This window comes from Scophthalmus maximus, chromosome 9, assembly GCF_022379125.1.
Source record: "Scophthalmus maximus strain ysfricsl-2021 chromosome 9, ASM2237912v1, whole genome shotgun sequence".
In the NCBI taxonomy this organism is placed as follows: domain Eukaryota; kingdom Metazoa; phylum Chordata; class Actinopteri; order Pleuronectiformes; family Scophthalmidae; genus Scophthalmus; species Scophthalmus maximus.
In genome coordinates this window covers 21582271-21595261 of record NC_061523.1, presented here as the reverse complement: position 1 = coordinate 21595261, position 12991 = coordinate 21582271, and the positions used below count along the sequence as shown (strand labels likewise).

Below are 12991 nucleotides of genomic sequence, written 5' to 3'. Positions count from 1 at the left end.
GAACTCTCATGTCATGCACAGGCACATTCAAGGGTTTTGTCCTTTGCTGCTGTTGCTGCTGCCCAGATCACCCTCTCTCTCCTCAGCCAGTACGAGGTGCATCTCAGGTCCCGCCGTGTTTTCCTTTAAAAACATCCAACGGGTCCGCTTTGAATGCGCGACTATACTGTATGCTCATCGACAGTATCAATATAAAAACACGAGAGAAAACAACGGTGACGAGATGAAGAGATTTTCTCTTGTTGCCGTTCGAGATGAGATGCACTGAAAACGGATGAATGTCTGGTGCATCAATGTGCTCGTCACCTGTGTCTTTTACACTGTGTCGTCTCCGTGCTTCGACCTTGGTCTTGTCCTCTGTCGTGTCTGTGTTGCTTTCACTTTAAATCTTTGTCTTTTGGGGTTCACACACAACTCAAGGACAAAATTGTATAAACCATGTCGTAGAAGGTTTGTGCCTTTTGTGCTGCCAACTCAAAAGATTTATGTCAATTTTCTGAGATTAAAAAATTGTGTAGGAACCCTTCGCTCCACAGGCTCTGCATGCTCTGCTTTCCGCCTGCTTCTGGTCTCTTTTGTCCGCTTTTTGTTATCGCTAACAAGCAAATCAGATCCGAGCAAAGAGTTTAGCCATAACAGAGGAACCTTTGCCATTCATTCATTCATTCACGTCTCAAAGTCGACACTCGTATTCAGAGAACATACTGAGAGCATCTCTCATCTTGGAAATCTGTAGTCGACCAGTTACTGCAGCGCGGGGACGCTCAGCCCCTCGCTGGATTAGATTTCGAGCAAGGACGCACCAGGAAGAGAATATTACCGTCAAACTGACTCGGGGAAGCTTTAAAAAAAAAAAAAAAAAGCCTCTCAAAAGTCCATTTGATGCGAGTAATATCTGCGCATCGCCCCTTTTGTTTTTCCTGCCAACAACCACCCACCCGCGAGACAGTTTAGTCTTACTCCTCCTTGGTCGAGGCTCCGTTATGTCATGTGTCTGTTGCCATGGTGACAGGAGAAGTACCGGCGCGAGCAGGCGAAGCTGAAGGAGGAGTGGGAGAAGGCCCAGAGGGAGGTGGCGGAGGAGGAGCGGAAGTACCACGAGGAGGTGTGTGTGTGTGTGTGTGTGTGTGTGTGTGTGTGTGTGTGTGTGTGTGTGTGTGTGTGTGTGTGTGTGTGTGTGTGTGTGTGTGTGTGTGTGTGTGTGTGTGTGTGTGTGTGTGTGTGTGTGTGTGTGTGTGTGTGTGTGTGTGTGTGTGTGTGTGTGTTCTCACACATGTATATTAAAATGTGTGTGCGAGTTGTGTATTCACCGAGCTCTCCACGTCCCGACAGGAGCGTAGGATACTGGAGGAGACCGTGACCCCTCTGACCCCCCGCTCCTCGGCCCTGCCGTCCCCGAGCCGCGGGGAGCTCTCCGCCGCCGCCGCCGAGCCCCACGACACCATCGTGCGCTCGCTGGCCGACTGGGAGCGCAAACAGCAACTTCTGGAGAGGCAGTCGGTGAATAAATGATAACGACTGTGCATAGTTGTTTCAGTCTCTCATCGGTTCTGAGGTCGGCTAACCTTCCCCTGTTCACCTGATTGGATGTTGCAGAGGGGGAGTACGGAGAGCGCGGAGGGGCAGCGGAGGGAGAACGACAGGACCAGTGACATCAGCACTGCTGACGACAGCATGAAGACGGGCAGAAGGTCGGCGAGCTCTGCCTCAGAGCAGTGACATGTTGCATCTTTAGCAGTTTCAGGAGACCCTCACTGATCCGCAGGGGCTTAGAATGAGGCTCAGGAGACAATATCACTCATCAAATCATTTTGTTTTTTTCATTTGGCCCTAATTATGAGAAATTAGGAGCCGCCTGACAAGTTAGAATCTCAGGAAAGAGGGTGAAACGTGAAATCTCGCTCTTGTCTTCTTTCACTAATAGTTATTTTTATAAGCAACGTTACAGAATGTCACGTCAGTTTTCCAACAAAGAAAGACGTGATCTCAGTTGGGGATCAGTGCAGTTAATTAAGTGTATATGATGTGATGAAAATATTCAAATTTAGTTTCCCCCTTTCTGTGTGATCCTCAGCTTAGTGAGTCACAGCAGCAGTCAGCCAGAGACACTCGGCCACAGTCTGCAGAACGGCCAGAAGCCTCATCCTCTTCCTACTCCGACGTCATCGGACAAATCCTCGACTCCGGTGAAGAAACAACAAGATGTCGCGGCAGACAGCAACAAGCCCAGTCGGCCCGCGGGAGACAGGAGGTGTGTGTGTGTGTGTGTGTGTGTGTGTGTGTGTGTGTGTGTGTGTGTGTGTGTGTGTGTGTGTGTGTGTGTGTGTGTGTGTGTGTGTGTGTGTGTGTGTGTGTGTGTGTGTGTGTGTGTGTGAGAGAGTGAGAGAATCTCCTGCTGCGTTCTTCATATGTGAACGGCAAACTCTGGGGGGGAATGTCCAGAACCCTATTTTCCCGGGTTCATGTCTGAAAACAGCCAGAGAGAGAGAAAGTGACCTTCAGTCCAGTTCCCTTCCACAATTCAAGGGCGTCATTGTTTGAGGAAGACGATGAGTTCTACCATTTTAAAATTGTACATTCATTTGTTTACCCCCTTATATATGAGAAGGAGATTAGGAGCTCAGTGTCTGCAAGAGTGCATCAGATCCTTTTACAATTTTTGCTGAAAAACATACAGCACTTTCGTTTTTTAACATTTTAACATTTTATCCCTGGTGACAGCATATTTCAAATGGCTGCAGCGTCAGTTCCCTTGTTGGCCAGCAGATGGCATCTTGTACATGTACTGAACCACACCACACAATGTAAAGTGAGAGAGAAAAATGTGTTTTTAACATCATCACTAAAGTCACATGCGAGAGGAACACTGAATTTTCAAAGATTAAAGCATTTGGCCCGAACATCACTTGCTTTTCCCCTCGTCTTGGGGATTGGTTCATACATTGATACTCTTGCGGCCAATCGTGTCTCTGTATCTATGAGTCCATCATCATCATGTTGCATGTTGCTGTCCCATTTCCAGGGCTGGTCCCATTGATAATAACACGAGCCACAGCCCATCACAGCCCCCTGCAGCTTGTCCACCTTCTCCAGACTCACTGCCTCCAGCACCCAACAGGTACTGCATCACAAACAGACCCGGAGGGAGGGAGGAACGGAGGGAGGGAGGAAGGGAGGAAGGGAAGGAGGGAGGAACGAACGAACGGAGGGAGGGAGGAACAGAGGGAGGGAGGAGGGAGGAACGGCCGCTCATTTCTGCATTGTCATTTCCTGCTTTCTGCAGCCTCCATCTCTCCCCCCAATATCATAACATGTTCCACTGTAACCTGCCTCCACCCTGCCTGGAGTTTTAATACAGGGTTCCTACGCAGTATGGAAAAGTATGGAATTTCATTTTAAGGAATTTCCAGGTCTGGATTAATCTGGAAAAAATATTTTGTGTTTCCAGACTGAAGTCGAAACAGACGTGAATCCAAAGATTTTAGAATATACAAACTGTCCGTCTCAATCTCTCTCTCAATTCTAGTCAATGTTGGAGGTATTAATATTTCAATATCAATCTGCATATGAACATCACAATCAACTTTCTTGAGAAACCGTGACTTTCTGTGTATGAAGTGGAACGTAATAACAGCAACAGTCGAAATGTAAAATGTTAAGAGTTGGATTTCTAAAATGATTTATTTATTTACATAATAAAATTCATTTATGTAAATAATATTTACTGGATGTCAACTATGGTCTGAAAAATCTACAGAGAAGAAGGACATTTTGTGTATGGAAAATGTGTAGGAACCCTGTTTATATGATAAATACAATATTAAGGCTTTTCTATTTTAATAATATGCGGATATTAATAATATCCGCATATTATTAATATCATATTATGACTCTGTTTAAGCAAAAAAATACAGATAACTTGCATTGAGACTAACATTTCTGTTAGACATTAAAGATGTAAGAAAGTTTCCTGTCGCAGTCGTGTTTTGAGTAACATTTTCGTCTTTCTCGATTTTTTTTTCCCATTTGACAAATCACAAATGAATGACATCATAGTTTTAACTGGCACAACAGGAAACGCTTGCAGGGCCAGTGCTTCCCATCGTTGCCCTTCATGTGTAAAAGGTTGCGTCGTGTCTCTCTCTCCGTCCGCCGCAGGTCGGTGAGCGGGAGGAAGCTTTGCTCCAGCTGCGGTCAGCCGCTGGGAAAAGGTGCAGCGATGATCATCGAGACGCTGAGTCTCTACTTCCACATCCACTGCTTCAAGGTGGGTGACACACACACAGAGAGAGAGAGAGATTCTCTTAGTTTATTATTGATCACTGGAATATGAATCAAAATGGCCTCCTCTGCTTCTCTCTCTCTCTGCAGTGTGGGGTGTGTAAGGGACAGTTGGGCGACACGACCACGGGCACAGACGTGCGGATCAGAAACGGCCTCCTCAACTGCCACCAGTGCTACATCCGCTCCCGCTGTGAGTAACACTCACCCCTCTCCTTCCTCACCCCTCTCCCCCATCCCAGATCGTCCTCATCCATCTCCTCCCTCACCCATCTCCCCCATCCCATGTCTTACTCACCCGTCTGCCCCAACCCAAGTCTTCCTCATCCCCCTTCCTCATCCAATCTTCCTCACCCATCTCCCCCATCCCATGTCTTACTCACCCGTCTGCCCCAACCCAAGTCTTCCTCATCCCCCTTCCTCATCCAATCTTCCTCACCCATCTCCTTCGTCCCAGGTCTTCCTCCCCCAGCCCAGCTCCTACTCAACCCTCCCTCCCATCCCAGCTCCTCCTCATCCATCTCCCCATCCCATGTCTTACTCACCCATCTGCCCCAACCCAAGTCTTCCTCACCCCCCTTCCTCATCCAATCTTCCTCACCCATCTCCTTCGTCCCAGGTCTTCCTCCCCCAGCCAAGCTCCTACTCAACCCTCCCCCATGCCAGGTCTTCCTCACCCCTCTCCCCATCCCAGCTCCTCCTCCCCCATCTCCCCCAACCTAGGTCTTCCTCACCCATCTTCCCAATCCCAGGTCTTCCTCACCCATCTGCCCCAACCCAGGTCTTCCTCACCCCTCTCCCCCATCCCAAGTCTTCCTTACCCACATCGTCCCTATGGTTTCACCAAATTCTTCCTTTCATCCATCAAAAGCAAATATGAATATTGACATGTTCTGTCAGCATGTTGGAAGAAATGAATCCACCATCATGAACAACAAACACACAACCACCAGATATAAATGAACAACCCCCCCCCGTTAGATATATAATGCTCATAAACAGAATGTAATCATTCTCAAAAATTAGAATTATTAGTTAGTGTTCCTTCCTTCCTTCTTTAATGAACAAATGTGTTTTCCAATGATGCAGTAAACACGATGATCATGAAGCAGACAGAAGCACAAACAAAATGTTTGTTTGATTTATTGCTTCAAAGTAAGTCTGAAGCTGTTTTATGATGAATAAGCACAAGGTGCGTTTCAAAGGTTTGATCCATTATTGCAGCCCTGCTGTGAGCCTGAGGCTGATGAGGCGAAGGGAGATTTTAATATTTAAAAAATCTTCACCGCCGCCGCATTAATAAAGAAGTGTCATGCACAGTGGAGCGGCGGCGGTAAAACGGAGGGACGGATCTGAAGCCGCACGAGGAGGAAGAGGAAATAATAGTGATGCTGCAGTCGGGAGAGGACGACTGTAACTTTCCGTCCCTCTTCACCTTGACTGCGCAAAACAGTTCCTCTTCGCGGTGAAATAACCTCTGAGAAGCTGATATCATATCAGGAGAAACCACAGAATCAAATCAGGAGATCCAATCAAAAGAGTCTTGACTCTTTATCCCAAATTAAGAGTAGAACTGCCTTGACCTTTGAAATCCCAGAAAAAACGATTGTGATTTATAAGAAAAAATGTGTGTTTCTTCCCCCCCCCCCCCCCCCCCCCCCCCCCCCTCTGTATTTTTTCTCCTGTCAAGCGGCCGGACAGCCGACCACGTTGTGACGCTCGCCAGGAAAAAGCACAAGGTTCACGGAGGAAAACCTCTCATCCCTGTTTTTTAACCCGGTTATCTGCAAATCATGTCCTTCACAGCGCGTCGGGATCCCCGCGTCCTCTGCTGCTCGAATAACCAATGAAGATTCATCATGGGGGCACAGTTAACAGAAATATATATATATATATATATATATATATATATATATATATATATATATATATTCTTTGTGTTTATGTCATCTTGTTACGTGAGTGAAATCTGGATTTGATTGGTCCACGCGCCACCACCACAGACTCTGTGTCATCATGAGGAGAGGGAGAGAGAGACTGTTCTGGTGCGGCGGCCATGTTGAAAAGAAAACACAATAGCATTTACGGGCAGCGTCTGTCGACCTCCTGTCCCGTCAGAACCAACACACACACAAAGAAAATGTGGCGTTCGAATCCTGGTTAAGTAGAATAAGATTCTATTTTCCCGGATTGGAAAAACAAATGTGAATATTTAGCATTCAGCTCCATCTAATGGAAACGCAGTATATCATGTTCTCACGATTTTCTTAATGTAGAATCCCCAAAAACTAGAACTGGAAAAATGAAGAGGCAGCTCCGATTGGACTTATTTCTCTTCACAGGCTGGATCTGAATTATATTAATAATTTAAATGTCCCTGCGGCGAGACGACGAGACTAGAAAACACACAGTAGTTTTTTACAAACTACGTTTAGAAAGTGAAACGAAGGTCACAATAAATCCACTACATGGTAAGTTCTTGATCCTTTGGCCCAGGCGGTGACCCCTCTCGGATGTCACTCGCCCTGCGCTCAGAATAAAAATGAATCGTCTAATATTGTAAGCGCACATTGTGGGATGTAGTTCAGTAACAGAAGGTTGTTGCTCGGGAGAAGTCAGGACTTTAATGTGCCTTAAGAAAGTGGTGCAGAAAACAAACAACAACAACAACAACACATACACACACACACACACACACACACATTTAATTTTTGGGGCTGTGAAGGGAGGGATTTGGCCAAATTTTCATACTGCGGACGGACGAGCTGCAGCCCTCCCTCACATCTCGCCTCACTCAAGCTGATAAGTACAGTTTATATTCACGTAAAACAACCCCCCTTCAATCCTCACACCCCCTCCCCTCCCCCTTCTCATTCCTCTGTGAGTTGCAGTGATAAACCCAAGGCGAGGAAAAAGGAATACGTCTGTTCATCCGGAAGAATATCGAGTACATATACATATATATATATAAAACAACTGCAGGGGGAAACCGTTGATTTTATTTTGAATGTTTTTACTCTAGAGCGATATAGAATTCTTTCTGTATGCTATTAAGTTGAGGTCATTTTGATAATTGCTCAGTGGTAGGGATTCACTTAATAAAATAAAAAAATGTAAAAATATCACGTTCCATGTAGTGAAACAGCAGAAGGTTGAGACGAACACACAAACCAGCAGCAGCAGTTTGCACCTGTGCGATATTTGGTGGGGGGAGGAAAAGAAAAACTAAAGATCCGTGCCGCCAGCTGGACACATTTAAGTCAGCCGCTTCTTTTCTTTTCCTATTTTTTTTTCATGAACTCGTATGAGAGGAGCTCGATTACGTATTGTGGATGTTTTTAAGAAAATGCACGTTTAAGCCTGAAACCAAATGATTTGCCGTATGAGAGCAAACTTAGCAGCCGCCTGCTCCTCCTCCGCCGCCGCCTGTAGCCACGCTTCTCCGGGTTCACCTCTCCCAAGCAGTCTTTTCAAGCTTCTCTTTCCGATTTTGTGTATTTTCCTTTTTTTTTTTTTTTTAAATCCTCATTTAGTTCTTGAATAAATCTCGGCCGAGTCTCTTATAGCGGGATCTTTGAGACGGAGCTCTATATTCAGACGGTCGTCTTCAACGGGGGGGGAAATGGAAAAAAAACCTTTTACGTCTGTTCTGTATTTATTGTAATATTCACCTGAACACTATCCGAAAATATAGATTAATTTGATGTTTAAATGCGATGGCATTTATAGCATACTGTATGTTTATAAATAAAATGTTATACATTTAAAAAAAACAATGTGCCTTTGTCTTGTATTTTTGAAGCCAGGGGGGAAAAAACAATCTAATTTCTTGATGAAACAAAGAAAAGAAGATCAATACTTATCCGATACTGCAGGTGAACTATTGGCTGTGAAAGATGATTTATTATTTATCCTAAATTTTTCCTTTTATTAACCCGGTTTGGCCGGTTGAGGTTGGAGACCTGGCTGAAACAGTAACATGAACTGTGCTCAAAATAACCAGGCTATAACGTCAAATAACAAAAACCATACGCAAAGAAATTATGATAAAAATACTAATACTGCATTAAGTTTAATATATTTTATGTCTGTCCATAGCCGATATTTAAAGTCGACTATGGACAGACATAAGAATCAAAGAGTTATGTAATATGTATTTGTCTTAAATTCTGACACATTTGAGCTCAGATTAAGGCAAAGGGGGAAAAATGTTATAATTCTGGGAAAATCTGCAATTTCACCTCTTACCATGTTGACAAAAAATTGCATTTACCAGAAAATAACGACCCCAGAGGGAGAAGTAGAATATTGTCATAAACGCTGATGTGACTCCAGACGCTGGTCGCAGTTCTAACGCCTCAGTTGTCAATATTTTGTAATGCTTCACACGTTTCAATGTCAACTTTGATTCATAATTTACAGTGTATTTGAAAAAAATATATATTACCAAACCATCGCCGAGCTTGTAAAATACACTTTTCTTCAAATAATATTAAAATGTATGATAATTGGATTGACATTGTGCCATTTCCTTCCTGTTTGGATCAACTGATCTTATTTGTCCCAGAATTTATTCTTTATATTTCTAAGTAACATATTCGTTGTTTTAGTTTTTTTTTCTTTATCATACACGGTTCTCTTAACCTAAAGGCAAATACTTCCCTCTCCTTTTTTGGAAAACATAAATCTTGAATACTGAATGGATTGTGAAGCGGTGCTGTCCGTGGTGCTGAAGTCTGAGGCCTTCTCAAACGCAACCTTGTAAGAATTTTTTTTTTTAAATCATTGTAAACTTAGATTATGTGCAGTTTTCTATAACAATATTCCATTTGTTCGTTTGCCCTAATTTGTCCAAAGGAGAAAAAAAAGACAAAATGAACTTGGACCATTATTATTATGATTTTTTTTTATCATCAACAACCATTTGAATGGTACACCTGGAAAACTATGTGCACATGTAGAAATATTTCCTTCTTAAATATAAGCATTCATTACCTACATATAAATAACTTTCAGATCCCAGGACACAAAAAATAACATGTTTTACATAATTCGCACAAAATGGGGAGGGGGGGGAGAATCATTGTAAAAATAAAAATAAATCAATAGACAAATATAGACAACATGCAAATTATATAGAAATAAATACAACGTTTGCATCCATTCCCCCCTTCTTTTTTTTTCTTCTTTTTTTCTTTTTACCCAAAATAAATTCTTCCAAGGGGGAAAATTATGTGTAAAACATCCCAAAAAAATAATAATTTGAGACTTGTTTGATCGATCTACGAGGGAGTTATGGCCTATGGATCAACTATAGGAGGAGACAGTAATACGTATTAACACTATACAATAATTTGAGCCACAAAAAACACTGCCGTAGAAAGACACACACAAAACATATACACATTTCCTTGTCAGAGGTTTGAACATTGCAGTAAGTTTGTGCCTTTTTCTTTTCTTATTTTTTTTTCTTCTCTCTCTCGAGGAAATTATTGTGTTTCATATCGATAATTTAAAGAAACTAAACTCTTGAGCAGGAAAAAAATCAAATGCATCTGATGTGAGAGGCTTCTTCCACACAGCAGGTCGTGACGTTCGACAGAAAAGTTGAAGTGTGTTGCAGTTTGACGTTTGGCTGTTTGTCATCCTCCCGCTCCGCAAACGTCTCAGTTCGGGAACAGAAGCGGCTGTTGACCTCTTGACATGTGATGTGGTGAAGCCGAACGAGGCGCAGACGTCTTGTGTTTGCTCATCAAATATTCACCTCCACGAGTCACCTCATCCGGAGTTCAGTCTGAAATATGTATGTGTGTGTTGTTTCTTTTTCCTTAAAACACGAGGGACCTTTTGGATTCGGGATGAGATGTGTCATCTTGCTCGCAGGCGTCACTTTGCTGATACTAGTATAGTGAAAAAAAATGTCTTTCCTCGGGATATTCAGGCCCTGGAAACATTTCACCCAACTTGTTTTTAAGGAAAGAAAATATGTATATATATATATATATATATATATATAAGACAGTATGACTTGCCAAGATGGATATTTTACAGCGGAGGTGTTAAACTGGGCCACGAGAAAAACGTTGCAAGGCGGTAAAAGTAAAAATAACAAAGAGGAGTTGTTGTCATCTTTTTCTTTTTTTAAACTGCGTGTTATTGTCCATTATTGTCTGTCTTGCAGGGCAATTTGCCTTTCAGTCTCCGGAGATAAGGAGGAAAACGTTGTCCCCTTTCCTTCTGCTCTGCTTGCTGTCATTAGAACATGCTGGTCTTTACTAGTGTCGCTTTGGCTCCGTTCTGTCTCTGCAAAGACGACAGCACGCTGGCGAACGGCCCGCCCAGCGAGTCCGGGATGGAGGTGATGGTCCCCGGGGCGGTGGCCCAGCCCTGGCCCGCCGCCGTCACCCCCATGCCGCCGTTGGACACCGAGTTCTTCACCTGGTCCACCACCTGTCCGTTCCCGGTGGTGTTGACCTGCTGCTGCTGCTGCTGCTGCTGCCCGCCGGTGGGGCTCGGTCCGCCGCAGTTGGAGTTTGGCAGCGGGTTCGGGCCCGGTCCCCCGGTGCTGTCGGGGTCGGTGGACTTGCTCTCCTTGCTGTCGTCGTCTCTGGGGTCGGACTTCTTCCCGGAATTGGACTTGGCAGCCGCCGCGGCCGCTGCAGCCGCGCGCTCCTGCTTGCGGAACTTGGCGCGCCGGTTCTGAAACCACACCTGGAGGAATTGAAAAAAAAAGGTTAAACCGTTATTGATATGAAAAATAGTTAATAGATAAGCTATTATGTCACAAAAATGTGTTTAAAAAATGTGTTTAAAGTATGTTAAAATGTTCTTATTTGCATATCTCCCCCGTGCGTAATTGTGCGTAATTGCGCAGGTTGGCGCCGGTTGGAGAGAACGAACGGCTGCTGGTGGCGTACCTGCACTCTGGCTTCGGTCAGATCGATTTTGAGCGCCAGCTCCTCCCGGGTGTAGATGTCCGGGTAGTGCGTCTCGGCGAACACCCGCTCCAGCTCCTTCAGCTGGGCGCTGGTGAACGTGGTCCGGATGCGCCGCTGCTTCCTCTTCTCGTTCAGTCCGCCGTGGTCCGTGAACAGCTTGTAGGGAACTACAAAAAAAAAAACGGAGAGGTCACCGGTGTGAAATTGTTCCGATGTTAAATAGGAGTAAATTCAAATTCAATATTTTGTATAAAATTCAGTTAAGGTGCTTCTAAATCCTTCAATCCGATTACGCCACGTGAATCCGCTCCGACTTGATAACGCCGCTGACCCGTGATGTGGTTAATTGTAATGTTAAACCAATTGTTGCTGCTCAGATTCGAGGCTCGAGTTTTGAGAACTTGTCATAATGTTTCCCCCCGCACCCTCTGCCCCGGCTCGTTGCTCCACGGTAACTCTCCCAATTCGGTGTCAATAATGAGCTTATAGTCTGTTTGGGTTATCTAATTATTTTCCGAAGCTTTATGTCTCATCGCAAAGTAAATAAATTATGCCTATCATTTTGGCAGCTTACGATAATTCTGTTGGCGGTTTTTCTGGGTGTGTGTGACTGGGATAGTGTAACCCCCGTAACCGAATTACCTCTTGCCGGCAATCGCTCCTAACGCGATAAATTCTTTCATTTGTGTAAGCAAATTTCGTTTGGTAAATACTAAACACATTTCCATTTTCAAATGCAATCAAGGGGCGTCCTTTATAATACGCCCCGGTTCTTTCCGAGGAGGCTGCCGGAGCCGCGCGGCTTACCTGCGGCATACGGGCTGCTCTGGTGGTCCCGCAGGGTCCCCAGGCTGCAGGAGCCCGGCGTGAGGGACGGGCAGCCGGAGGTGGCGCCGAAAGTGGTCCTGATGGGATTGTACTGAAACCCGCTCGCCTGGCTGCACGAGCTGAAGTCCGCGTAGGCCGATGCCAGGCTCGTCGTGTCCATCCCGGCCATACATGACTCGTAGGCGGAGGAATTTAGGTAAGAATACTCCATTTTATACATTTGAGAAGGCTCGGTGGAGTTGGAGAGGTGCACTTCCAGGGAAAAAGAAAGAAGAAGAAGAAAAAAACGCCAACCAAAAGTGGGGTCGACGGAAAAATAATAGGAACTAAAAAAAAAAAAAAATTACAAAAAATGAGGAGGACGCGCGGTCTGAGGAGGAAGGGAGGGGAGACGAGGAGACTGGTTTGGTTTAGGACTGGATGGTAAGGAAGGAAGGAAGGAGGCTGGACGGTTGTTGGGTAGATGTTCACTGCTCGGCGCCCGCTCCAAAACTGGCCTCCTTTATAGGAGCCTGGCCCTGTTTTATGAAAAGCCCCCTAAGAGCCGCCTAGCCCGAGGTCTCTAGAGCATATAGTCCTCATAATAAACTTGGCTCTTTCCGCCTGGACAATAGCGGCGCGTTTGGTCTTATTGCCGCGGCGCTTTTTTACATGACAATAACTCATCAGTCTATTGGGCTGGCACTGGGGGCCCGGGCTGTCCAACCTCCCTATCATTGATCCCCCTGCATCTCTAATTAGAATTTAATACCACGCCATTACGCACCACCCCCCCCCCCCTCCCCTCCACCACAGCCCCCCCTCCCTCCCTCCCCTCCACCCCCACTCCTCTCCTCTCCTCTCCAACCACCATCTTGCCCTTTAATTCAATCACACCACTTGGAAATAATGAAAGTTGGGTGACGATTCTCCCTGATCCAATTTTCTCCGAGCTTTTAAGCCTT

The 12991-nt window shown here is 45.0% G+C and overlaps 2 protein-coding genes across 14 annotated transcripts in view; one reads left to right on the top strand and one right to left on the bottom strand.

Annotated features, from left to right (window-relative positions):
• Positions 1–8054, top strand: part of LOC118319995 (LIM and calponin homology domains-containing protein 1-like) — an 86267-nt gene extending 78213 nt beyond the window's left edge. For 12 of the 13 annotated variants that reach the window (XM_047334295.1, XM_047334296.1, XM_047334297.1 and 9 more), the window contains 8 exons: positions 1013–1105; positions 1333–1500; positions 1597–1691; positions 2075–2251; positions 3023–3118; positions 4159–4267; positions 4372–4474; positions 5972–8054. In XM_047334295.1, the coding sequence (XP_047190251.1) occupies positions 1013–1105; positions 1333–1500; positions 1597–1691; positions 2075–2251; positions 3023–3118; positions 4159–4267; positions 4372–4474; positions 5972–5997 (867 nt within the window). In that variant the 3' untranslated portion in view covers positions 5998–8054. The remainder of the gene's footprint in view (positions 1–1012; positions 1106–1332; positions 1501–1596; positions 1692–2074; positions 2252–3022; positions 3119–4158; positions 4268–4371; positions 4475–5971) is intronic. The other variant, XM_047334298.1, reaches the window with a different exon arrangement.
• Positions 8055–10183: 2129 nt separating this feature from the next.
• On the bottom strand, positions 10184–12656 carry phox2bb (paired like homeobox 2Bb). Its single transcript, XM_035649583.2, has 3 exons — positions 12027–12656; positions 11199–11386; positions 10184–10992 (listed from the first exon to the last, which is right to left on the bottom strand). Exons 1-3 carry the CDS (start codon positions 12265–12267, stop codon positions 10537–10539), a joined length of 885 nt encoding a protein of 294 aa, XP_035505476.2. The 5' UTR covers positions 12268–12656; the 3' UTR covers positions 10184–10536.
• Positions 12657–12991: the final 335 nt, after the last annotated feature.

Coding starts and splice junctions, on each gene's coding strand:
- phox2bb (XM_035649583.2), bottom strand. CDS start 12,267: ATGTATAAAATGGAGTATTCTTACCTAAATTCCTCCGCCTACGAGTCA. Junction 11,387..12,026: donor GAGCAGCCCGTATGCCGCAG/GTAAGCCGCGCG, acceptor TTTTTTTTGTAG/TTCCCTACAAGCTGTTCACG. Junction 10,993..11,198: donor TGACCGAAGCCAGAGTGCAG/GTACGCCACCAG, acceptor CAATTCCTCCAG/GTGTGGTTTCAGAACCGGCG.